Source organism: Mustela erminea, chromosome 18 (assembly GCF_009829155.1).
Source record: "Mustela erminea isolate mMusErm1 chromosome 18, mMusErm1.Pri, whole genome shotgun sequence".
Taxonomy (NCBI): Eukaryota; Metazoa; Chordata; class Mammalia; order Carnivora; family Mustelidae; genus Mustela; species Mustela erminea.
This window is the reverse complement of record NC_045631.1, coordinates 38,548,520-38,574,711: the sequence shown is the minus strand read 5'-3', so window position 1 is coordinate 38,574,711 and position 26,192 is coordinate 38,548,520. Positions and strand designations below refer to the sequence as shown.

The following is a 26,192-nucleotide window of genomic DNA, read 5'->3' as shown; positions in this document are numbered from 1 at the left end:
CGAGCCGCCGTTCACTTACCGCCTCCTTTCCTTCTTTCTCCCTCCGCCACCCGAGCACCAGCCGCGCTCTGAGCTACCCCCGGGGTCCCTCCCCCGCCGCCAGAGGAGCAGCTGCCGCCGCCGCCAGCAACAAATTAGGAGGGAGGAAGGAAGGAAAAGAGGAAGGAAAGGGAGCCGGGGCGACTACCAAGAGGGAGCCGGTGAATGGGCTTGTGGTGACCCCCGCCCCCCACCCCACCCTCCCTTCCCACCCGACCCCCAACCCCCATCCCCAGTTAGAGCCGCCGCCCGAGAGGCCGGACCGTCGTCTTAGGAGGAGTCCCCGCCACCACCTCCGCCATGGAGCTGATCACCATCCTCGAGAAGACCGTCTCTCCCGGTAGGACGCGGGGGCCGGGGGTCGGGCTGAGGTGACCGGGTGGGGGGGAGGGGAAGCCCTGGCCCCTCTGACCCTGTCCCCTTCCCACTTTCCTTCCCCCTAGATCGGCTGGAACTGGAAGCGGCGCAGAAGTTCTTGGAGCGTGCGGCCGTGGAAAACCTGGTGCGTGCCACCCCGCCGTGTCCCATCCCGCCGTCCACCCATCCCCTGCGTGCGGGCCTTCCCGCCCTCCTGGAGGCCCAGGCCTCGGGAACCCACCCCGCCCCATCCCGTCCCCCTCCCCCCCACCCCGGTCCAACCTAACCCCGCCATCGGGAAGCCGGTGGGTGTGTCCCGCCCCGGGCCCCGGCAGCTGGCCAATGGCGCGGTGCGCCGGGGTGACTGCCGCCCAATCGCCGTGCGGCCTGAGGGCGGCGGTGCAGCGGGAGGGAGAAAGAGGGAGGGAAGGGAAGTTAGGTTGCGCGGCGCTGCGTGTTCAGCAAGGGTGGGGGTGGGGGAGCCGGGCCTAGGGGCCATGTGGAAGCTCGGAGCTCAGCTGCCCGCCCTGTTCTGACCCGGGCCGGCTTTTCCTTCCTGTCCCGTGGCCCCTGTGATTCTCTGCACCTACTTCCCAGAGTCTACCCTTTGCTATGCCCCTTAGTACTGAGCTCATGGCCAGGCCTGGCACCCGAATACCTCCTATCCCACTCCGGCAATATTCCTCCCGTTCCTTCCTGGGTATTCCTCTTCGGGTTATTTATTTTTTGGTGAGGGTTGGTTGGGTTTTTTTTTGTTTTTTGTTTTTACTTCGATGGGTAGAGACTGAAGTTGTACCCATATAACAGGCTGAGGCTCATCCTTGATCTGGCCTGTTCCCAGATGAATTCACAGAGGAAAGTTCCTCGTTTTTATATTTAAGGGGTACAGAAAAAATGAAGAGAAGTCCACTAGACTGGACCTCTGTATAAAATGTGGGCTGGATTGGTTGAAACAGCCCGTGTGCCAGTAACATTTCCCTTTGATGTCCCTCTTATTGGGGGGGGGGGGGGAGATGGGGAGCAGATGGAAAGGTGGAGGATACTTGACATCTTTTAAAGGTAATAGGTAATAAGCCTAAATAACATTGTAACCCAACATGTTCCTTTGTAATCTAGACGAAATATAAGCCCAAAAATGACATTGCTTATTTTATACAAGCTGTCTTAAATGATTTTCTTTTTTATTGCGTTCTTAGGTGCTAGCCTTTACTACTTTTTATTCTTAACTTTCCATAGAAAGGATTTTGTCCTGCTAACGTAGACCAATAATACTTCCATTTGGGTTTTATTTCTGTTTCTGCTTCTGCTCATTTACAAGAAGCTTTTTATCCTGTTCCTAACATTTAACTTCTTTGTGGCATTGCTAACATTCCTTAGTGGTACATAATTAATAAAACTTTTAAGATTTATCTTATGTGATTGCAGGACTTGTTAGTGGTAAGAAACTGTCTGCTTTTGGTTTTTCCTGTTCACTTCGGTTTGGACAGAGCTTTCTGCAGGGAAGAGGAATGTGTCTTAAAATTTTTAAACAGAGGGAGTAGTTTTGGGGATCTGGGCATTATGAAAGGTTGAGAAAGGTTTTCAGAAATGCACTATGCTCAGTGGACAGCTCAAGTTCAAAATGTGTAGGAGCCTTTAGTGTGTTAGTTGTTAACTGTTAAATGTAAAATCTTTTTTCTTGGCAAATTTGTCTTGGCATTTTTATCTCTTCACTTTTCCCCTGTTTCTAAATATTATCAAAATTATAAGTAAGTCTTTTTTCATTGTTCCTCTCTCATTGAACATTTAAAACTAAAAGAGAAGACTAGCTTCCTAAATCCATGTTTCAGGTTTGTAAGTATTTACCTCTGTTATCCAAGATTACCTGCCTGCATGAGATCAAAAGTCGCCCTGAATATTAATCTTTTTGGACTAAGATATCTTAAATTTAGGGAAACAATTTTACATTCTATCCTGTCTTCACATATTCATTCATTTAACAAGTATTTGTTGAGTGTCAGGCATTGTTAAATAGAAGACTCCTCTGACTACTAGATTGTCAGGCTTTATTTTAGGGTGATCTAATGTGAAGATTTGAGCACTAAGAATGATATTGATAGGAAAATCTGTACCTCGATAAATGCTGAGGCTGCGTGAGGTGTTGGGTGACTGACTTGTGTAACATGTAACACATTTATAGGAGTCTTGAAGTAGGTATTTTAGCATTTTATGAGATGTTATGATATATCCTGAAGAATTTCGTTTTCCCCCAGTATGTTGGTGCTCTGTAAACTGTCCTCAGTTGGTAAAATTGCCAGGAGATACTTTCATTCACAAATGCATCTTCTCTTAATAGCCCACTTTCCTTGTGGAACTGTCCAGAGTGCTGGCAAATCCAGGAAACAGTCAGGTTGCCAGAGTTGCAGCTGGTCTACAAATCAAGAACTCTTTGACATCTAAAGATCCAGATATCAAGGCACAATATCAGCAGAGGTGGCTTGCAATTGATGCTAATGCTCGACGGGAAGTCAAGAATTATGTAAGTAACTTTATCTCCTTTTGGTCATGTCAGCCTCTGGGAATAAGAAACCTCACCGTCCATCCACCCACCCACCCCATCCTTTCCTCCTGGACCCCCCTACAAGAAACATCTTGGTCAGTTTTTTGGTCATTACATGGGATAGAGGTGATGGTGTAATAGGTTTCTGAGACTTAAGCTTCACTTGACAATAAAGGTAGTATTTGATTTAAATTTTCTTTCTCAGTTTAGCTTGTCTGTACGGTGCTGTCATTTCCCATTAATGAGTGTGTTGGATTTCTTTTCAGAAACTAAAGTAAACAGCAGTTTGGGCACCTTTAACTGGTTGCCAGAATTTGTAGAATCTGGTGAATCGACATGGTATACACATTGGTGGTTCCCAAACTTGAACTCTGAGACTCACTAAGGGAATTTGCTAACAATAATATATTTCCAAGCTCCTTTCAGAGATTCTGTTTTGTTGGAGTGAGGCTCAGGAATTATTTTTTAGATGTTCCTGTCTTCCTATGTGATTTTTTTTTCGTAGTCATCCAGTCCCTGCTCTTGCCGAACTTGTGCTGTAGATCATTTTCACTGTTTGGTGGTTTAGGCATGGCACTATGTGGAGTTCAAAGGGGAACTAAATAATCTCTTGGGCCTTTTAAGCCCAAAGAGTTTGTGAAATAAGAATTTGAAGTTGATGATGCTTTTATCTACTTAGTAAATTATGTAAAACTTCGTTTAGAAGCATCTGGCTTTTAATCAGGATCTTTAAGGAGTGGATTGATGAGTTTTGAGGAAAATTGAATGTCCCTTGCTCTGCATCATGGAGGTCTTGTGTCTTTGTTGTTGAGCTAAAATCCGTAATTCTAGCTGCAGCAAAAGATAACTCAGAATATACGGACAGATGTCTTTCCCACCCCCTAGTTAACGAGGTTTTTTAGTGGTTTGTCTTATGTGGGTAAGGCACAGAAAATGGTAATTCATGCAATTAGCCCTTGGTATTTGAGGAGAAATCGGTGGGGGAGGGGGTCCTAAGTGTGTACTTGCACATGTCGTCATATTTGCTATTTCCTGGTTTGAGGTATCAGCGTTAGGTAAATTTGTGCGCTTTAAGGCAGCAATATCTCTTTTAAGTTATATACCCCTTGTCTTTCTAGTCTTGCACGAAGGTACTCATGACTGTGGGAACTAGGTTATGAAAGCCAACTTATTTTGAATCTTTTTTGGAATATGTGGAGCTATTTCTGTCCACATTGGGTCTGCTTATGTAATAACATTTTAATCTTCCCTTCAGTAACTTGATATAATTGAAGTTTATTCCATCAATCACTGGAAATCTTGGTGCTTGTAGTGCCCATTCAGTTTCTCATCTTGCAGAATCGTGCAGTAGTAAATGTAATGAGACATGATTGGAACTGTAATTGGCTCTTTCGGGCATTTAACACTTGTTAAAATTTGGTTAAGACTTTGTATATTATATGTGTTGTTGAACCCTTCTGCATGAAAGAAAATTATTTAATCATGGCCCTTTTCGCCTTTCATAGCACCTGTGGTAAAGAATACTTTCTCAGTGTTGATAGTTATTTTTTTGTAGTGTGGGTCTTGGACACAGTTGAGGGTCCCTCCTTTATCCCTCTTCTTTCTGATAATTGGCTGTTATTATTAGGATTACCCCCTAGGTTTTAAAAAAACAAAAAAATAACCTTTCTGCCCTTAAGAGTTGGACTTTTATGGTCTCTAAATCACCTCAAGCAATATTAACTAGGGGTCTTCGAAAAGCCATTTAAAGGAAGAAAGTAAAGGTATGGTGGGAGTCGGTGCTCTCATCTTGTACCAGGCTATGGTGTGGTGTAGTATAAAGGCACCCTGAACTGGAACCCTTCATCACTTGAGTTGGTACCTGTTCAGCCCCTGCTGTTTTCGACCGGTCATCTCATCCCTGCCTCTCCGCTTCATGTCTTTGACATACAGGTTTTCTTAAAGTCCATTCTCGCCCTGGTAACCCTAGAGAGCAAAACCTTGATTTAGAATCAGTCAGAACAGTTGTTACTGGGAGAGCTGTTGGCAGTGGGGCGGGCAGGGATGATGGTATACTGTATGGGGGAAAGATGGGGAGTTCATTATTATTAGCTACAAAGCAGGATACTAAGTGACCTGACCCAGTCAGCAGAGCTGGCCTGAATATCTGGCGGCTACGCTTTGTCCTGTGTTCATGTCAGGAACAGTTAACTGTTTGCCTTTTGAGTGGACGGGTGATTCTTAGTGAGTTCATTGACTGAATTAGCTGATGGTGGTAATGATTAACCTTGGGTCAGTTGTGGCTTCATCCTTTATCTGTACCTGTGCCTTTACGCTTTACATAAATCTTTGTATGATAATCATTTCAAACAAGACACATTTAATGATAAGCGGATCCCATTTTATTATTTTTTTCTAAAGATTTTATTTATTTATTTGGCAGAGAGAGATCACAAGTAGGCAGAGAGGCAGGCAGAGAGAGAGAGGAGGAAGCAGGCTCCCTGCTGAGCAGAGAGCCCTATGCGGGACTCGATCCCAGGACCCTGAGATCATGACCCGAGCTGAAGGCAGCGGCCACTGAGCCACCCAGACGCCCCGCGGATCCCATTTTAATTGGCATATCTAACTAGTTCTTCCTATCTGTTGATGGTGGAGAGAAGAGTTCTCGGATTCCTGGGCAAACAACAAATCCTTCCAGATTGGAAGTTAAGTAAGGATTCATTCTTAGGTGTTGGTGACATCAGTAACATTGTATCTGCATCTAGTGATGTCCCCTGACCAAGACCTTTCTTTTTTTTTTTTTTTATTTGATAGACAGAGATCACAAGTAGGCAGAGAAGCAGGCAGAGAGAGAGAGAGGAGGAAGCAGGCTCTCCGCGGAGCAGACAGCCCGATGCGGGGCTCGATCCCAGGACCCTAGGATCATGACCTGAGCTGAAGGCAGAGGCTTTAACCACTGAGCCACCCAGGCGCCCCGACCAAGACCTTTCTATGAAAGTCACCCCAGGTGTTAAATTGTCATTGACCAGAGGAAAGGAAGCTTGTTCCATATCTCATGAGCTAGAAGATCTCTTCCTTAGATCAGACTAAACCGCGATCTGTGAATTAGAACCATTTGAATGCCCAGAATTGGGTTCTTTCTGAAGTTTTCACATTTTCTGTCCACAAAACAAGACTATTAGCATCCTAACATTGTACTTCCTGCAAGGAGTCTAGAAGGTGAATTTTGTCATCTCCTTTGCCTTCTAACATTGTCTCCCTACTGACTATCACTTTCTTACCTTGCATTGAACATTGACATGAGGTGTCTGGCTTTGGAGAAGTCCTTTTGGAAGTAGGGAACGATTGGTTTCATTTCTAGGCTCTGGAGCAATGTTGATTGTGTTGGTGTTAGTGAGGCTGGTTGTTTGTTTTATTTGACGGCTGACTATACTGTATATGCCTTTTTCTACTTTTGTGTGTTACAGAAAATTCAGACTGATGTAAGAAGCGTGGTAGGCAGAATGTGTTCAAATAGTTTTAGAAATTGATATCTTTCGTTTTGTGTATGTGTGTGCAGGTTTTGCAGACTTTGGGCACAGAAACTTACCGGCCTAGTTCTGCCTCACAATGTGTGGCTGGTATTGCTTGTGCAGAGATCCCAGTGAACCAGTGGCCAGAACTCATTCCTCAGCTGGTGGCCAATGTCACAAACCCAAACAGCACAGAGCACATGAAAGAGTCAACATTGGAAGCTATTGGTTACATTTGCCAAGATATAGTAAGTACAGCCTTCTGTATCCAACTTCACATAGCTCTGATTCCCTCTTAATTGTGACATGCGGGGTATTAGGATTTTCTTACATGATGGAGAAAGCCAAGCTGCTACAGAATGTTTTGCAAGTAGTACTGCTTTATTTAATCTAGACTTCTGTGTTTGGATAGCTGATTTATCCTCACATTGCTAATCATGCCTTGAGGATCCCAAGCTCAGAGTAGAAATCTGTATGCTTGGAGAGGTGGGGCTTCTAGACTTTTAAAAGAGGATATGCTGGTTGTGGAGCATCCCTGACTCGGATCCCTTAGTGTACCTCAGCATGCTGTGTTACTCTGCATGTACTATTTCACAGAAACACTTTGCCAGCGCTTGCTGTGGTTGGCTTAGCCACCGAAGGCACAGCAGTTTGTGAAATGTAGCGCTCCTGAGACTGTGGCTGCTGCCGAGGCCACCACCTGGGTGTCTGTTTCCATATACAGACTTGATGAAACAGGAAGTCCGCACTTGACCTGGACTTAGACTGCCTAGGTGTTGTGCCCGGACAGTTGATACAGATGGCCTGGGAAGAACACCAGACTGCCATGTCCCTTTGTACAGAAGGGGGAAGGAAAAAAGGGCATTACTTCATACCTAGAATCATTATGCTAAGAAATCAGATGAAGTTGATGGATTTAACTTGTTTTAGTTCAATTTTGGACTACTAGGCCCCGGGATATTTTGCAAGTGGTTTGTCCCTAAATGGAAATGTGTGGGAAAAGATCAGAGAAAGTCAGGATACTCACTCGAGTGGATTTCACAGTTAAAAGGACTGCTGATTAGTCATGAGCTCATTATTTTACTCACTGCACTTCTCTGCTTGTTTCAGGACCCAGAGCAACTACAGGATAAATCCAATGAGATTCTGACTGCTATAATCCAGGGGATGAGGAAAGAAGAGCCCAGTAATAATGTGAAGCTGGCGGCGACAAATGCACTCCTGAACTCATTGGAGTTCACCAAAGCAAACTTTGACAAAGAGGTGAGTCTTTTATGACAAAAAGGTGTATGTTCAGAAGGGAAGAAGTAAGAGTTAAATGAAAAGTGTTTATGTGGTCTAGAAAGAACCATCTTGTTTAGGTGCACTCATTTCCATTCTAGTGAAGATTTGTGTTGTGTGAGAAATGGCCACGGAGTAGGTTTTTGCTTTTGGGAAAAGTGTGATCTGAATTGTTTCTAAGCTTAGGTTTTTCCTTTTACAGATCAAAGTGTGTGTATGCTCTGGGATTTTAAAAAAAAAAAAGTTTTTTGTTTTTTTTCTTAAAGGCACCCAGGTTGCTCAGGCAGTTGAGCCTCTGACTCTTGGTTTCGGCTCAGGTCATGAACTCAGGGTCCTGATATTGAACCCCATGCCTGGCTCTGCACTCAGCACAGAGTCTACTTGAGATTCTCTTTCTCTTAGATAAATAAATAAAATCTTAAAAAACACGGGAGTTTATAACGTTCACTATTTTAAAAAAAACCAAACCAAAAAAAAAAACCCCAAAAACCTGGCAGCTGTCTGGCTTAGTTGGTGGCGCATCTAACTCTTGATCTCAGGGTCTTGAAGTTGAGCGCCTTGTTGGGTATAGAGTTTAATTTAAAAAAAAAAAAAATTTTTCAGAGAGAGCGAGCGAGTGTGCACCAGCAGGGGGAGTGGAGGCAGAGGGAGAAGCATGCTCCTCCCTGTGCAGGGAACTGACATGGGACTTGATCCCAGGACGCTGGGATCATGACCTGAGCTGAAGGCAGATGCTTGACCAACTGAGCCACCCAGGCACCCCTAAAAAAATTACGTGAGTTGGTCTATTTCATAACTCCTTGGAAGGTACTTTTGAGAAAATTAATATATAAACAAAGTTTATTTTGTCTGAAAGTATTTCTCCCATTGCTCAAGTTGTGTAAAAAATATACAGTAACATAAAGTTTATCATTTTAAGCATTTTTAAGTGTACAGTTCTATAGTGTTAAGTATATTCCTATTGTTTTACAGCCAGTTGCCAGAACTTTCTCATTTTGCAAAACTAAAACTCTGCATTGAAAAACTCCCCATTCTCCCCTTGCCAGGCCCTAGCAACCACTTTTTTACTTTCTGTTTCGATGAATTTGATTGCACCAGATACTTTATTTAAGTGGAATCAGTCATACAGTGTTTGAATTTGTCTTTTATGACTGCCTTATTTCACTTAGCATAATGTCTTGGGTTCATACACATTATAGCCTGTGTCAGAATTTCCTTTTTCAGGCTGAATACTGTTCTGTTATATGTATATACCATAGGTAACATTTTGTTTATCCATTCATCTGTCAGTGGACATTTGGGTTGCTTCTGTTCATCTGACTATTGTGAATAGTGCAGCTATGAACACAGGTATACAAATAGGTCTTTGAGGCCCTGCTTTCAGTTCTTTTAGATCTATGCTGAGAATCAGTAGTTATATGGTCTGCAAATATATTTGTTTGTTGACACTTGAGCTGTGCCTTTTGCCATTTCTTGATCCTATTGTGGACAAAGTAGGGAGGTCTAAGAAGCCAAAGCAAATTGCAGTTCTAATTGTAATTTTTCTAGATAGACTCCCTCCTTTAAGATTTCAGAAGACTTGGAATAGTAGCAAATTATTTCATTGCTCTCTTCTCTTGTATCTTACTATATTTGATGGGGGTTTGCCATCTCCCAGAAAACAAATTTATGTTGAAGTAAAGCAGATGTTTTGAATTCTCTTAAATTTTAAATACAAAAAAATGGGTTTTCCTAATGTAGGGTTTTGGGGGGTTTTTTAACCATTTTTATTTAAACCCTGTGACCTACATTTTCCTATTTACTTCCTCCTTGGAGTCTTGTTTGTGAAGGTCATTTTGGGGATTAAAAGATTAGGGACCTCTTTCGAGGGCGGGTCATGTAGTAGACATGGGAGGCAGACTCTTGATAGCCTTCCTGATGCCATTGCTGTGTCAGGGAAAAGCTGCTTGATTGGTTCAGGGATATGGGGTCCCTGAGGGGGGTACAGGGTTTTCTGCGAAGAGCTAGTCTAGCAGTCTCCATATATGCAGTTGGTACTCTACTTACTCTCTTGATCTTTGTTCTTCTCGCAGTCCGAGAGGCACTTCATCATGCAGGTGGTCTGCGAAGCCACGCAGTGTCCAGATACAAGGGTGAGTGGAAGCTCCGGTGAAAAACCTAGCTTTGTCTTTCCTGGGAAACGCCATCTCTAGATAGTGGTTTGTAATGTTGAGAATCAGGTGCTTCAGAAATAAGGTTTGGCTAATGCTATTCTTAATAAAAGAGGGAAAAACAGTTCTTAGAAAGTTAACATAATGGAAGTTGCCATCCTCTTAAAACGTTTAAGGAAGAAATGGTTTTTGATCACCATTGCTACTTAATTGCTGTAAGTTACACAAGTGATTGATTTTCATTGTAGCCATTCAAACAGCTTTGCTGTTGCTGTAACCTAAACCTTGACCCTTGAAACAGGTGGGAGTATCATCCAGTCTGAGTGGCATTCCTGAGCTTAGTCCTCTGTAGGTTCCTCAGGCACCTTTAAAGTAGGGGGGAAAAAAAGAGGAAAAAGAAATAATAACAATGATGGAAAAAAGGGAAGAGAAGAGATTGATTTTGGGGGAAATGTTGACATTACCCAGATGACATTACTCAGTTGACCCTTTACATTACTAACCCATTTATGTGACTTACCTTTTTCAAACTACGTTGTTAAACTAAATAGCAAACTAATCTTTTCTTTGTGAAAGGTACGAGTGGCTGCCTTACAGAATCTGGTAAAGATAATGTCCTTGTATTATCAGTACATGGAGACGTATATGGGTCCCGCTCTTTTTGCTGTAAGTATTTCTGTTTTATGTATATGAGCATGTAACTGGTTGTAAAACTCCTCATTCTTGCTGTTTTGTCATTTCTGTAATTTTTTTCCTTAATATTATGAAATCAAGGAAATTCCTTGAGTCGGAGTGTTATGTTTAAGCCATCAGTAATGTGCCAGAAAAACTTGTACTGTCTTTGTGCTGGGAAAGAGTGTATTTTAAAAGTCTTTTTCCTGTTTCTACCCTTCATTTCAGACCCAGCTTTCATAAATCTACATTTTTGACACTTGAATGTTTGCGGTTGGAAGTGGGAGGGGTCTAACTCGAACCAGCACTTACTTGGGGTCTGGGATGTCTTTTTTCTTCCCTCCCTCTTAAGATCACAATTGAAGCAATGAAAAGTGACATTGATGAGGTGGCCCTACAAGGGATAGAATTCTGGTCCAATGTGTGTGATGAAGAAATGGACTTGGCCATTGAGGCTTCCGAGGTGAGCCTGGGAGAGAGTCGGAGCGGGGAGAGTTGTTTCTCTGACATAGTTCCTTTGTGGGCACTAGTCTCCTCTGGGAGAGCTTCATTCTGACTGGGCTTAGAGGGCATCTCCATTTGTAGAGATTTTGCTTTCTCTGCTAGCCAGAGCCCCTCAGGAGGGAGACAGACCTGTAATGAGGCATTTCATGCTTTACCGATCAGCCAGACGTGATCTGTTATAAATGTTGATATTAGTACAATGAACACAAGGGGGCAGCAGGCAGTCACAGTTTAACAAGGTGACGTGCAGTGCTGAATTACTTCCTTTTGGAAGTCCTAACAAAAACATGGGATGCATAATTGATAGCTTACTAACTTTGGTGAAGAAATTGCATAGAGACAAGGGGGCTAGTTCTGCACTTTGCAATCTTTGAACTCAAGCTTTGTTTCCAGCCTTGTCTTGCACACTTCAAGAAACACAGATTTATTTTTGACATCATTACGTAAACTTAGTACATCTCTTGATCCGAAGGTTAGTTAGATGACAGCTTGTTAATATGAATTGGGCTTGTGAAAAAGAAAGGTAGTTCTTAAGGTTGCCTTGGCCCTTTAAGGTGGATTATATGTATGGCCTCAAAGAATCCCATTGAAGTAGACCAAAGAAACGAGGACCTCCAAAAGATCACAGAGGATGTTACCTTTGCTCTGTGTATTTCTGTACAAACCCCTGGGCAGCTCGCATTGTAGGCCTCTAGTAGGAGCCTGTTTGCTGCCGTCCAGAATTTGCTTTTATGTTTCTCCTCAGGCAGCAGAACAAGGACGACCCCCTGAGCACACCAGCAAGTTTTATGCCAAGGGAGCACTACAGTACCTGGTTCCAATCCTCACACAGACACTCACGAAACAGGTGAGTTAACCTTGCAGATCGAACTGGTTAAGCTGTGAGACATTGTCGAGGGTTGGTTTGCTCTGGAACAGTTTCTGTGAAAAAACTTGGCAACTCTTTAGCTGGTTGATGCTCTGTTATAGGTGACTGGGAATAGCTGAACTCAATCTCTAAAATCCTTTAGGCTCTGAGTTGTTTGTGAAGGAGAGCTGGGTCTGAACATTTCGGCCTCGATCGGACACAGGCTACACACACGGATTCCCGAGTGCTATACCTTGTCCAAAGTAATGCAAGACACACACAGTACTAAAGTTGCAGTAAAGAAAGGTTGACAAGAGAGATGGACTAGTTTCAGGCCACTTGAATACCTTCTAACATTTTGAGTTATTTTCAGGAGTTCACAGTATGTACATACATTTAAAGTGCTGATGAAGGGCGCCTGGGTGGCTCAGTGGGTTGGACATCGGCCTTTCGTTCAGGTCATGATCCCAAGGTCCTGGGATCAAGCCCCACATCTGGCTCCCTGCTCGGTGGGGAACCTGCTTCTCCCTCTCCCTCTGCCTGCCACTCGCTTTGCTTGTGCTCTCTTTCTCTATCTCTTTGTCAAATAAAATACAAAATCTTAAATGAAGTAAAATGCTGATGAGGTTGGAGAAGAATTATTCTGGGGGCGCCTGGGTGGCTCAGTCTGTTAAGTGTCCCTACTCTTGATTTTGGCTCAGATCATGATCTCAGGGTGGTGAGGTCATTAAGCCCCATGTTGGGCTTCTTGTTTGGTGTAGAGCCAGCTTGAGATTCTCCCTTTCCCTCTCCTTCTGCACCCCCCTGCCTGCACTCTGTTTCTCTCTCTCTCAAAAAAAAAAAAAAAAAAAAAAAAAAGATCATTCATGATCATTAACATCAGTAACATTCAGGACAAAATAAAAGCAACAAGACTTCACGAAGATGTGGGCCTAATGAGTAAATAAAGAAATTCTTTCATAAGAAGTATATCTTGGTTGTCATTGTCCCCTTTTGACTTTAGGCATCACGGCTTTTTTTGGTATGGTGTTTGGAAAGATTCTTTCTGTCCCTCCTCTCTGCTGCATGTGGAGCGTTCCCAGAGAGCCGGTGGTGCTCCGAGGGAACACTGCTATGACTTGGAGCACTGGAAAGTTTCCCTGTACCCGGGAATGTCATTTGTGTTTAGGAAAGTACATGACTCTTTTAGTGTAACAGTCATAAAAGATAACTAGAGATGTATTTGGTCTGAAATGGACTGGGTGTTCTCTCAAATTTTTGTCTCTTTATCCAATCTAACAGTTACTTCTGTGTCTTTTGGCCTTAGTATTTTTCCTAGCTTTTGTATATTTTTGTTACGCTTCTCACATTTGGGAACAAGTCATTCTTTGGGTATGTAATATTCTGAAGCTGCAGAAGGCAGCCTACCTTAAATTACTGTGTGGTAGGAATAGTCACAGTAAGGAAGAAAAACCTTGAATTCTACTTTCAGGGGAGATCTGTCTGCATGGAATCTTTTTTTTGTTTAACTTCTCATTGAACTACATATAATTAGTGGCACACCAGAAGCCACCTCATGCCTTCTTCCTAGTCATTCATTGTCTCCCTCTGAGTGCTAGAGGTTAATTTTGATTGAGTTTGGACTTCATATAACTAGAATCCTACAGCATATCCTCTTGTTCTGCCTTTTGCTCTCTATCTGTTCGAGTTCCATCCCCGTGGTTGTGTGTAGTGGAGGCTGGCCCATCCCACTATATAGTACCCGGTAGGACTTCGCTCTGTCTGCATCTCATTTAACAGAGGTTACGTGTGATGATTCTTTGTGGAAGAAATGAAAATATAAAGGTTTTATATTTTATTTACATCCCCCAAACTTAAATTCCAGTGACATTTGGGAGTAGTCTGAAGACCTTTTGAGTTAGTAATTCTAGGTTTTTTTAGTTAAAGTGTTCCTTGAACAAAACGATGACCATTGCTATACCCTCGTCAGGATGAGAATGATGACGACGATGACTGGAACCCCTGCAAAGCGGCAGGCGTGTGCCTCATGCTCCTGGCCACGTGCTGTGAAGATGACATCGTCCCACACGTCCTCCCCTTCATCAAAGAACACATCAAGAACCCTGACTGGCGGTACCGGGACGCGGCAGTGATGGCGTTTGGCTGCATCTTGGAGGGACCGGAGCCTAATCAACTCAAACCACTTGTCATCCAGGTGAGCTGAGGGAGTTTGGGAGTGGTAAGGGGGATATTCATTGTTTGAACTTTTTCCTTGAAAGTGTGCCCATATTTTCAAAACAAAACTGTGCATAGTCATCCAAACAGGTTATTCTGGATTGCTGTTTGCTGTCAGTGAAGGAAGGAGAAACTGTATTTCTTGACCTTTTTTTTTTTTTAAACAAAAGTCATGATTTGAAAAAAATGCAGAAAAGGCCCAAAAGAAAAAGTCATCTTTAATCCCACTGCCCAGGGATAAACTTTGTTAATTCTTAGTGTTTACCTGTGTGACATTCTTCTGTATGCACGTATGTTTGTGCAACAGGATGGAGTTCTTACTGGGCAGTAGCCTTAGAACTTGTCTTTTCACTTACTGCTGTATCATAAACCTTCCCTGTGATGCACTTAGCGATGTGGTGATTCCGTCCTTAGGACAAAATGGTATCTATTGTAATGAAAAGTTTTGTGGAAATACTTTGTTTTACTGTTATAAGTGATAGAAGAGTCCATTGTAATTGAGTTTCATGCATATGGAACTGAGCCTTTTGGAATGTAGGCAGATGCCGTCACGGCTCCTCTAGGCGCATCACCTGAGTGAGTCAGTAAAAGGCTGGTGGAAGGATCCGTACTAGGCTCTGCACTGGGATTTGGTGAAGAGAGGACTATTTCATCTTTCACTTTAATTTTATTATACTCTTGGACATGTGACAGATGTATCTTTTTTTTTTTTTTTTAAAGATTTTTATTTATTTATTTGATAGACAGAGAGAGATCACAAGTAGGCAGAGAGAGAGGGGGAAGCAGGCTCCCCGCTGAACAGAGAGCCCGATGTGGGGCTCGATCCCAGGACCCTGAGATCATGACCTGAGCCGAAGGCAGAGGCTTAAACCACTGAGCCACCCAGGCGCCCCGTGACAGATGTATCTTAAAATGACAAACTATCTTGATGCTTCAGGTTAAAACACAGTCATCGGGGGGCACCTGGCTGGCTCATTTGGGAGAGTATGCGACTCTTGGTCTAGGGATCAAGAGTTCGAGCCCCATGTTGGGTGTAGAGATTATTTGCATAAAACTTGAAAGAAATCCCAACCATCAGTGTTTTCTCTTCAGCCAACATGAATTTTAATTTTTGCTTGGCTCTGCTAACAACTGCTGTTATTTGCAGGCTATGCCCACGCTAATAGAATTAATGAAAGACCCCAGTGTAGTTGTTCGAGATACAACTGCATGGACTGTGGGCCGGATTTGTGAACTGCTCCCTGAAGCTGCCATCAATGATGTCTACTTGACTCCCCTGCTGCAGTGTCTGATTGAGGGCCTCAGTGCTGAACCCAGAGTGGCTTCAAATGTGTGCTGGGTAAGGGTTTTTCTTCCGACTGAGATAAGCAGCAGGGCTGAGCCATTCTCGAGGAGGTAGGAGGTGTGGGAGAGAAATGGGTCTACCTCACTGGAAGGCCTTTTCTGAATAGCTTCTCCTTCCTAATTTCTTCAGTTAAAATGTGGGGGATGCCAATTGCATGAGCCAGTGGGAGCTGTTGACTCATGGTGACTAGTTCCCAAACCGTTTAGAATAGTCATGCTAACCCAGTGGGAAAACTATCTGGACCTGGTTTTCTTTTTCTCAGTTGCTTGGGGACAAGAAATTTTGGTTAAGGTAGAGAGCTGCTGGCTACAAAAAGTATCATTACTGAGAAGGGGCAAAAAGGAAGGAAGGTAGGCGGCCCAAGTGCTGAGTCAGTACAGGCTGAAGGTAGTTCATTAGAGCCCTTTGGGGGTGGGGGTTGGGGAGTGGAGATCAGATAGGAAGGAGTGGGGCTTTTGCTTTTCTGTAAGTGGAGAAAGAAGTAGTGGTGAGTGTTTGTGATAGATGAAAGTACTCTGCTGCTGCTGAGAGAATTTGGGGTGGGACAAACAGTATAAATAAATAAATTTGGAATTTTAAGGGTGTCTGTAAGGAGATTGCCTTGAGACGACCTTGACAGAAAAAGTTAAGGATTCACTAGCATTGATTTATTCTTAGATCATTTAGAAAGGAATACTGCCCATGGTATGTTAAGGAAAAATGAGGTTATCTTGGGGTAGGGTTCTTTATAGAACTAATATTAAAACTCTGTCTGATCTTAAGGCTTTCTCCAGTCTGGCTGAAGCTGCTTATGAAGCTGCAGATGTGGCTGATGATCAGGAAGAACCAGCTACCTATTGCCTATCTTCTTCCTTTGAACTCATAGTTCAGAAGCTCTTGGAGACCACAGACAGGTGACTACACAGAACCGGGTGGTGTCTTTGCATCCAACTCCTTTCCCTGGGTGAGGGGCATCTAGCCTAATCATAGGAACATAGTAACAGGAAGCATTGAAAAAATCATATAGTAGATGATTTGTTTAGGTAAGAGAAAGGGGCACCTGGCGGCTCAGTCATTAGAGCATACGGCTCTTGATTTTGGGGTTGTGAGTTCAAGCCCCACTTTGGGCTTAGAGATTACTTTTACATAAAAAAAGAGAGCAGAAAATGTTGACTCTGTCTACCTTAGAATGTTCAGGTTAAAGTAAAGTCAGAAAATAGTCTCATATATAGAGGAATTGATCTGGGGCACCTGGGTGGCTTGGTTGAGTGGTTGAGTGTCCCAACTCTTGATTTCGGCTTAGGTCATGATCTCAGGGTTGTGGGATTAAACCCTGCATCTGACTGCGGGCTGAGTGTGGAGTCTGCTCAGTTTTCCCTCACCCTCTCCCCTCCCCCCATTCTCCCTCCCTCTCTCTCTCCCTCTTCTTGAGATTTTATTCATCCATGAGAGAGAGAGGAGCGGGAAGAGTAGAGCAGGGAGCCTAATTCAGGACTCCATCCCAGGACCCCAGGATCACGACCTGAGCAGAAAGCAGATGCTCCACCTGAGGGAGCCACTGAGGCGCCCTTCTCTCTCTCTCTTTAAAAAAAAAAAAGGAATTGATCTAGAGAGGTCCCTTCATTTTGTAGTATCTACAGTTAACAGGAATTTGTAATTTCTGTATAAGGCAAATAGCTCTCATCATGGATTTAGTTGCCATGCCAGATCATTAATTACTATTTCTGATAATAGATGAAGAACTTGGCATAAAATAAGTTGTTATAAATGAGTTTTTGAAAATTTTAAGTAATCTCTACTCCCAGTGTGAAGCTCGAACTCATCCCCAAGATCAAGAGTCACATGTTCCACTGACTGAGTTAGCCAGGGATCCCTGAAATGTAGTTTCAATGGGATATAAGTTGGGACAACCTTTAATTATTTTGGTTTTATGTGAGCTATACCGAAAGCCATGCTTAAAAGACATCATGAGGAAGGAGGCAGGGTGTAAACTCTGCCATGCTAAACTAATTCCATCTCTGTTATGACCAAAATTATGTATAATACCATCTCTTGCAGACAAATGAAGAAAACTGAGCTCTTTTTCTCTTATTTAGGTGACCTTGTCAGTTGGGTTCTTCAGCATTTTAAACTAGTTTTTTTCCTATAACTTAGCCCATTTCCATAGACACCATTCTGAAGTGTAACCAGGCCAGGTCTGAAAACCCCTAGTGAACATAGCCATTGGCTCAACAGTTAGAAATTTGGTTCCTGGTTGTATTGTGTTGCCAAACTCAAAGCACATTCACAATCATAGCGGTTTCTGGATTCCTTATTTTTCGTGAGACAAGGTCTAGGTTATTACAGCTCTCTTCTTTCTCGGGTAAGACTTTCGGATTGTTGTGTGTTCCTTACAGACCTGATGGACACCAGAACAACCTGAGGAGTTCTGCGTATGAATCTCTGATGGAAATTGTGAAAAATAGTGCCAAGGATTGTTATCCTGCAGTTCAGAAAACTACTCTGGTTATCATGGAACGACTGCAGCAGGTGCTCCAGATGGAGGTGAGTCTGGGCCAGGCTGGTACCGTGGGGCAAGGCGGGGCCACGTCCTCTGTAGGTGGTTGTGTTCACGTTTACGTGAAAGTGTGTTTTTCTCAGAAAGGTAGAATGCTTATACAAAAACTGTTGCCACTTAAATCTGCATTGCTCATCCAAGTTTACTTATAAGTGTATCACAATGTGTACTTAATGTAAGTTTTTTGTTATTTCCTGCATTAGTATCAACAAAGATTGTTTAATGGTCCTGGCAAACCCAGCAAAAACAGAAGCATGGAGAGAGTGCAGAGCTAAGCTGTTTATTCAGAGTTTGATGATGTTCTTTTCCTTGCAGTCACATATCCAGAGCACATCCGATAGGATCCAGTTCAATGACCTTCAGTCTTTGCTCTGTGCAACTCTTCAGGTATGAGGACGGCGTTTTATCACCCATTCTGATGCTGATCAGAAATTCTTCTCCAAAGGCCTTCATCGGTGGTTGATTGGGAGAGTGATTTTCCATTTTCTTCTCTAGACAGAATGTGTCTTTTGCACAGTGTAGGCTAAGAAACTACTTGGTTGGTGGTGTTGCTTCCAGCTGTACAATGATTTTGTGCGGACAGCTTCTAGTCTTTGGTTTTTATTGGGTTGTCCAAAGGTAGCTCAGTGAGATTTGGCTCCCAGCTGTGGTTCACTCTGCTAAAAATACAGCCTTGAGTTTCTGCCATCGCCTTGTGAAACAACAGTTCCTATTGGAAGCCTTATTATAATTCGAATTATTTATTGTACCAGTTGTTCAGAGTAGATTTTTTTTTTGAGGGGAGACTAGAAAGATTAAAATCACTCCTCATTCATGACTGGACTCCTGAAGTAACTGAGGTGCTATTCCCTCTTTTACCAAAAATCAGGAAAACCCTAGAACTTGTCATAAGGCTCAGGTGGATACTAGGTTTTAGTATTGAGTGATGCTAACTAGGTCATCTTCTCTCTGAACTCCCTTCTCTTTCTTGCTCAAACTTAAAAAACCTGTTTGCTTTTTAAAAATTTTGACTGTTAAGATCTTTCTTTAGTCATCAGAGAAATAGAGGAATGATCTGGTGACATTAGTTGAAACAAATGAAAGGGTAAGGAGGGAGGTTTGAGGAATATTGAATTAGGAGAATTCAGGTTGAATTTATTTTATCAGAACTACTTCTTGCTCATCATTGGTGAATAGGATATCAGAAGTATTGCTTTCTTGCTTTATGGGTAAGAACTGAAATGTAATCTGTCCTACTTAAAAGCTGAAATAAATGCAACTGCTGTTCCAGAAAGACTGGACTGTGGAGGCTGCTGATGGGTTTGTCAGGAGTAAATGAATTGGGGAAGAGATGACTTCGTGTACCATGGAAGATCATCTTGTGTTTGTTCAGAGTTGGAAAATAGGAGGGATGTTAAAATGTATGTTTTGTTGCAGATGATTTATACTGTTAAAGCTTTTGAGCCCAAGGAGTGTGTTTGGTCTTTCCAAAAAAAAGCCACAGGGCTCAGGTGATTTTATAAAAAGGTGGATATAGTGTTCTGATTGGCAGGTTTGTAATCAACACAACCTGAACTCTTTTTCATTTCACAGAATGTTCTCCGAAAAGTGCAACATCAGGATGCTTTGCAGATCTCTGATGTGGTCATGGCCTCCCTGTTAAGGATGTTCCAAAGCACAGCTGGGTCTGGGGGAGTGCAAGAGGATGCCCTAATGGCAGTCAGCACACTGGTGGAAGGTCAGTGAGCCAGAATCAGGCAGGGACTGTTTTAAGGATGCAAGTGTTGCAGTAGCCATGGGGAATTTTTTTGACCACAGAAAGCATAGTCTTGTCTTCTCATTTACTGGGGCATGACTTGAGTGCAAAGTTGGATTGAATATAAGAGTAAATTTGTCCATAAGTGCCTTACCGCTGCTCTTGAAATGAAGAGGAGCCAGCTGCAACTCACATTGGCAGGTTCCTTTTTCCTCTGAAAGTCTACTCACTTGCTTGAGGTTTGGCTCCTTTCAAGGATCGAGGACACAAAGGTTTCCATTTTCTTCCCTGGCACTTGGCATCTCCTAGTTTGGGTTGTAATGCTTTGGACTCTAGCTTGACACGTCATGGTGCTCAGAATAGGATGGAGCGAAACACTGAGAGTTCTAGGAGTTAATTGGTTTTCTGGTTGTTACATGTCTGACTATACAAAATTGCTTTGAGGAAGCCATGCTTGCTTAAGACTCGTTGAAGGGCCATTAAAAGCACATTAAAGGGCACTTAAGAAACCTGGAATGCTGCTTTGGGGTTGGCCTGTGTGGTGTATACACTGACCAAGGCTGCTAGGCAAGGACCACTCCTGAGGACCATACCTATTACTAGCATCAGGAGGTTCACTTTGGCCCCTGTAGTGGCTAATTCAGAAGGAAGCCCAGTCTGCTTTCCCTGGCGAGCTTATAAAATATGTCCTTAATGGAATTCCTCAGGGATGGACCCTGTTTTAAAGCTGGCTGCCAGAGAAGACATGTTATAATCAGATGAAGAGGTGGCCAGGAGGCAGTATCGTTAGCTCATCCAAGGAAAATTAACCCTTGAAAAAAGACTGCTGGTTTGTTGGGTGTAGCCATAGTGAAATCCCACTCTGGAGATTTCACATCATCTTTAGGGCATGAGTTAGGCCTTTTTTAGCACTTAAGAATTTGGCTTGTCTGAGACAACCTTACTGTTTTTGTGATAGAGTCAGTAATTAACTCACACTGCACCCAACCTGTTGATTGGAGTGAATACATTTTGGGAGAGTTGGCATGGTTATTTTTGCTCATTTTTGTGATATCCTGTGGTGCTTACATTTTGTTTCTCTGCAGTGTTAGGTGGTGAATTCCTAAAGTATATGGAGGCCTTTAAACCCTTCCTGGGCATTGGATTGAAAAATTATGCTGAGTACCAGGTAATCTGTGCTTTCCAAAGGAATACATTTATATTCTCATTTATCCCTGATAACTAATTCATGTTGCAAAGTCCAGTTGGTCTCTGTATTGTCTGAGAGTGTGGAACTGAAGCAGTCAGTGAAAAAACCAGGGTAGTTGATGGCCCAGAATAGCACCTGACAGCAGGGCTTTTTCCTTCTCTGTTTTTTTTTTTTTTTTAATTTAAACCACCGGGCTCTTGCCACCATCATTCCCATGGATATTGTCATTTCCGTCCTTTCTTAATATCTTGGAGAGTCTTAGCTCTTTCCCTGCCATGTGGATTGTTAAAATGAACTAATCTTGGGGGCACCTGGGTGGCTCAGTTGGTTATGTGTCCAACTCTTGATCTCAGCTCAGGTCTTGATCTCAGAGTTTTAAGTTCAAGCCCTGCACTGGGTTCCATGCTATGCATGGAGCCTACTTTTAAAAACAAAAACAAAAACAAACCTGAACTCATCTCAGAGAGGGAGGATGTTGGATGTTTTCTTCTTCGACTCTAGGCCCAAATGATAAAGAACCAGGGGCTAAATAAAAATAATGCCTTACCCTGCAGGTGGCCTGTTCTGTTTGGAAGATCATTTCCTTGATTCTTTTCAGGTTTGTTTGGCAGCTGTGGGCTTAGTGGGAGACTTGTGCCGTGCTCTGCAGTCCAACATCTTACCTTTCTGTGATGAGGTGATGCAGCTCCTGCTGGAGAACCTGGGGGTGAGTATCCGTACACATAGTCTAATTTACGTATTTGAAATCTGGAAAGATGTTTAAAAATTTAAGTGAGAGGGAGTTATCAGTTGCCAGAATATTGGCAGTAGGCTCATGAAGAAGGGAATTGTTCATTTTCACAAGATGATTCTATAAAGTAAGGTTATAAAGTTAATTAAAAGAAGGCATACTCTGGGGCGCCTGGGTGGCTCAGTGGGTTAAGCCGCTGCCTTCGGCTCAGGTCATGATCTCAGGGTCCTGGGATCGAGTCCCGCATCGGGCTCTCTGCTCAGCGGGGAGCCTGCTTCCCTCTCTCTCTCTGCCTGCCTCTCTATCTACCTGTGATCTCTCTCTGTCAAATAAATAAATAAAATCTTAAAAATAAATAAATAAATAAATAAAATAAAAGAAGGCATACTCAATGAAATGGGGGGGTGGGAGGCTAGTAAAGTGTATGTGTAATCCCTCTGTCCAGAGAGAGCCACTAACAATTTTTGTGTATATCCTTAAGGTCAGTACAAAGCATATTAGCAATTATTTATTATAAAAAATGTTTCTCTAATCTTTGGACCAAATATTCTGGCTTTTATTGATTTGCTCTTCTCTCTCTTTTTCCCTGGTCAGAATGAAAATGTCCACAGGTCTGTGAAGCCACAGATTCTGTCAGTGTTTGGTGATATTGCCCTTGCTATTGGTGGAGAATTTAAAAAATATCTAGAGGTTGTCTTGAATACTCTTCAGCAGGCCTCCCAAGCCCAGGTGGACAAGGTGAGCTTCCAGCTGTCTTTTAAGTCCAGCCTGATTGGATGAGTGGACTTGTGACAGTCCTACAACTAAAGGCTCTGGGTTTGATGGAAATTCTGTTTGTCTCTTACAGTCAGACTATGACATGGTGGATTATCTGAATGAGCTAAGAGAAGGCTGCTTGGAGGCCTACACCGGAATTGTCCAGGGACTGAAGGGAGACCAGGAGAACGTGCACCGTTGAGTATAAAACCCAGTGAACTTAGTCCAGAGTTCATGTAGCCAAATGGGCTGTGTCTTTGGTTCTATAGCTTGTGAACTAGCACCTGTTGCTTAAAGGAAGGGGAGAAGGAATAGTACCCTCATTAAGAGAGTAGCTTTTGAAGAAGAGACAGTCTTTCCGATTTCTCCTTCCCACCCCGCCACTTAGTTCTTTGTCTCACCTTTCTTGAGCCTCGTAATGGATGGGACCCAGCAGGGCTGTTGGTGCTGGTCATGTCTACACCCGCCCCAAGGTGGGGGCAGCTGTTGAGCATATGCACACCTCCGGGGCAATTGTGTTAAAAGACCGGGAGATAACATTTTCTCTCCCACCTGATGTTCCTGTAATTGACTGGGGAAATATTTGTCTTTTGTCTCTTTCTGCTATCATGGGCTTAGAGGAAGGGCTCCATTCCTTCTCTATTATTTCTGCTTGTAACAGGAAGAACAGCTGCCTCTCCTGTTGGTGTGAAGAATGACTTCTTAATTTGAGGAAGAACAGTTCAGTAGAATTATATGCAACTAATTCTCCCTCCTGAAACCTGCCTGATTGGGGGCGGGGTGCGGGGTAGTATATTTGGAAATTTCGAAATGGGGTGTAGTCCTGCCAAAGGTGGGACAGCTTCATCAGACCTTCTGTTTCTATTATAGCGGATGTCATGCTGGTACAACCCAGAGTAGAATTTATTCTGTCTTTCATTGACCACATTGCTGGAGATGAGGATCATACAGACGGAGTAGTAGCTTGTGCTGCTGGACTGATAGGGTAGGTTAAATCCTGTTTCCAACAGCTGACTAGAACTTCTCATGGGACGTGAGAAGACCTGTGGTGAAGAACTTTGAGGGTAGCCTGGATGGTAGTTATCCACTTCTTTTTTCTTTTTCTTTTTTTAAAGATTTTATTTATTTATTCAACAGACAGAGATCACAAGTAGACAGAGTGGCAGGCAGAGAGAGAGGAGGAAGCAGGCTCCCTGCTGAGCAGAAAGCGCAACGTGGGACTTGATCCCAGGACCCTGGGATCATGACCTAAGCCAAAGGCATAGGCTTTAACCTGCTGAGCCACCCAGGCGCCCCTATCCACTTCTTTGATACGGATAATTCTTTAATAGAACCCATGGTGTCCTGTTAAAAGTTCTCACAGATGATCATTCATTCCAGACCTTAGCTCTGGTCTCATTCCAGACCCTCCAGACTTGTAATTTCTCTTCGCTAAAGTCTGTGGAGGTCTCAGAGGTGTAAAGCATCATCAGATCTTTGTCCATCCCGTATTCTGAGGTTATTCAACAGTTTGTCTATGTTTTAGCCTCCTCTATTGAAAGTTTGAGGCATGACTAGAAGAAAGAACCATGAATTAGTTGGAACTCCGGGTCAGTCGTCCTGACTCTTCAGACCTCATTTCTTGTATCTGTTTAGGGCAGGTGCTGAACTTAACCCAAAAATTTCTTTCAGCTTTAAAAAGTAGGTGAATTCCAAGGGACCCACAACTAGCTTAGCACTGGCTCAAAACAGGATAGGGGGATGAGGCTGGGAGCACATTCTCAGGTGTGTGTGTTTTGCACAGGGACTTGTGTACAGCATTTGGGAAGGATGTACTGAAGTTAGTAGAAGCTAGGCCAATGATCCATGAACTGTTAACGGAAGGACGGAGATCGAAGACTAACAAAGCAAAAACCCTTGCTACATGGGCAACAAAAGAACTGAGGAAATTGAAGAACCAAGCTTGGTAAGAGCTTATCTCTACTGCTCTATTTTTCCTTTCTTGGGGAGGAGGCAGTTTCTTCAGACGGTTCCCACAAGGGCTGCCTTTCTCTTGGTATTTTGTTTTGTACTCTTTCCCATATAAGTGCCTTTGTTCCTCAGGCTTGTACTAGTGGAAGGGCCGGGCAACCTCAATCTTTCCTTGAGCCAATGTTCGATTACTTGGGGTGATGAAGAACAGAACTTATGTAACTAGAATTCAGTGAAGTCCCCAAATGATTTTGGGCCCTAATAAAATCATTAGTAATGGTATTTTCCCAGAATTCTCTTTTCTGCTTCCTGTTCCCTTCCTCCTGCTGTTTACTTTTTTTACTGCCATGCTTTTAGACGTGTGGCTCTGCAGAAGGTAGCCAAAGTCAAGAGTTGTCTGACCCCTGCTTTCTTTTTCTTTTCTTTTTTTTTTTTAATTTATTTTATTTTATTTTATTTTTTTATTTATTTGTCAGAGAGAGAGAGAGAGTGAACACAGGCAGACAGAATGGCAGGCAGAGGCAGAGGGAGAAGCAGACTCCCTGCCGAGCAAGGAGCCTGATGTGGGACTCGATCTCAGGACGCTGGGATCATGACCTGAGCCGAAGGCAGCTGCTTAACCAACTGAGCCACCCAGGCGTCCCTGACCCCTGCTTTCAAATGTAGTTTTATTTTCCTCTCACGTGCTTATTGTCTTACTCCAAAGACCTCAGTAGAACTGGTTATTTTCAGTTTTATCTTTTTAGTGTCCCTGCCACCCTCTAATGTAGGTGCTAATGAGAACAGGTAGCTGGCGCATAGGAAAACAAGAAAAAAAATCCCCAAGAAGTTGACAGATTGATTTCGGGTTTATGAGCACTTAATTGTGGGAGTCAGAGAAGCGTTTGGCTCTCCTGGCTGTCTGATCTCACAGTTGACCTGTTTTCCATCTGTGTTTTTAGATCTGTTACCATTGGGATGATAACCTGAGACCCCCACTGGAAATCTCCAATCTTTTGAAAAACCCGGAAGTGAGGAGTGTGCACGGATGCTGAATGTTTGGGAATGAGAGGATGAGTGAGTGAGGCTTGAAAACACACCACATTGAAAATCCTGCCGCAGCAGCAGCCGCAGCCGCCAACAGCAGCGCTGTTAGTGAGCTAAGTAAGCACTGACTTCGTAGAAAACCATAACGTCGGCCATCTTGGAAAAGAGAAAAACGATGGATTTACTTGCTTAGGGGGAAAAAAAAGAAAGTTATCTCTTCCCAGGAGAGGCTAGAACTAGCTTTTCTGTCTTTTGGCCGGTGCCGAGTGGAGTGACTGGTTTGGGAGAGGAGGAGGGACTGGGTTCAGCTGTGGTGCTTTGTTGTAAAAGGCAGCCTGGCCTTTGCTACTGATAAGGAAGATGGAGCCTGGGTCTCAAGCCCACCTTTGGTGTACCTTTGCCACACGGTACTGTTCGCGTGCCGGCTAAAAGGAGGGTGAGGGATTCTTTACAGTCTGAGAATGAGTGTGTGTGAGTGAGGCGGTATCCACATTCTCAACTTCAAGTCATTGCAGTTTCTTTTTCCCAGAAAAAAAGGGGTTAGATGTTGCATTTCATAAAACTAACCGAAGTTCTGTCTACTGATGCAGCACAAGAGATGTGTTTAAAAAAAAAAAAAAAAAAAGGAAAGACGCTGTTTAGGTTTTGTTTTGTTTTCTTTTTTTTTTGTTTTGTTTTTAATTATCTTCTAGGGAAAACACTGACGAATGGTCAGAGCTCCCGTATCCTGATCTTTTCATCAAAGCGCCTTTCCTAAATAATATGGTTCAACTGTGAATGTAGAAGTGGGGGGGAGGGGGGAGAAAGAAAAACTCGGAGTTAGAGGATCTA

The 26,192-nt window shown here is 43.2% G+C and overlaps 1 protein-coding gene across 2 annotated transcripts; it reads left to right on the top strand.

The window, feature by feature from the left end:
- Positions 1–18: 18 nt before the first annotated feature.
- KPNB1 (karyopherin subunit beta 1) lies at positions 19–25,991 on the top strand. Of its 2 annotated transcripts, XM_032322362.1 has the most exons (22): positions 20–379; positions 483–541; positions 2,732–2,914; positions 6,474–6,674; positions 7,537–7,689; positions 9,780–9,839; positions 10,434–10,523; positions 10,882–10,992; positions 11,779–11,880; positions 13,850–14,074; positions 15,242–15,433; positions 16,202–16,332; positions 17,815–17,962; positions 18,291–18,362; positions 19,548–19,692; positions 20,796–20,878; positions 21,498–21,605; positions 22,224–22,367; positions 22,477–22,582; positions 23,256–23,370; positions 24,169–24,330; positions 25,277–25,991. In XM_032322362.1, coding segments are annotated over exons 1-22 (2,631 nt in total). In that variant the 5' UTR covers positions 20–339; the 3' UTR covers positions 25,278–25,991. The 2 variants fall into 2 exon arrangements, with proteins under 2 accessions (XP_032178251.1, XP_032178253.1); XM_032322360.1 differs by lacking the exon at positions 25,277–25,991 and having other exon boundaries at positions 19–379; positions 24,169–24,334.
- Positions 25,992–26,192: the final 201 nt, after the last annotated feature.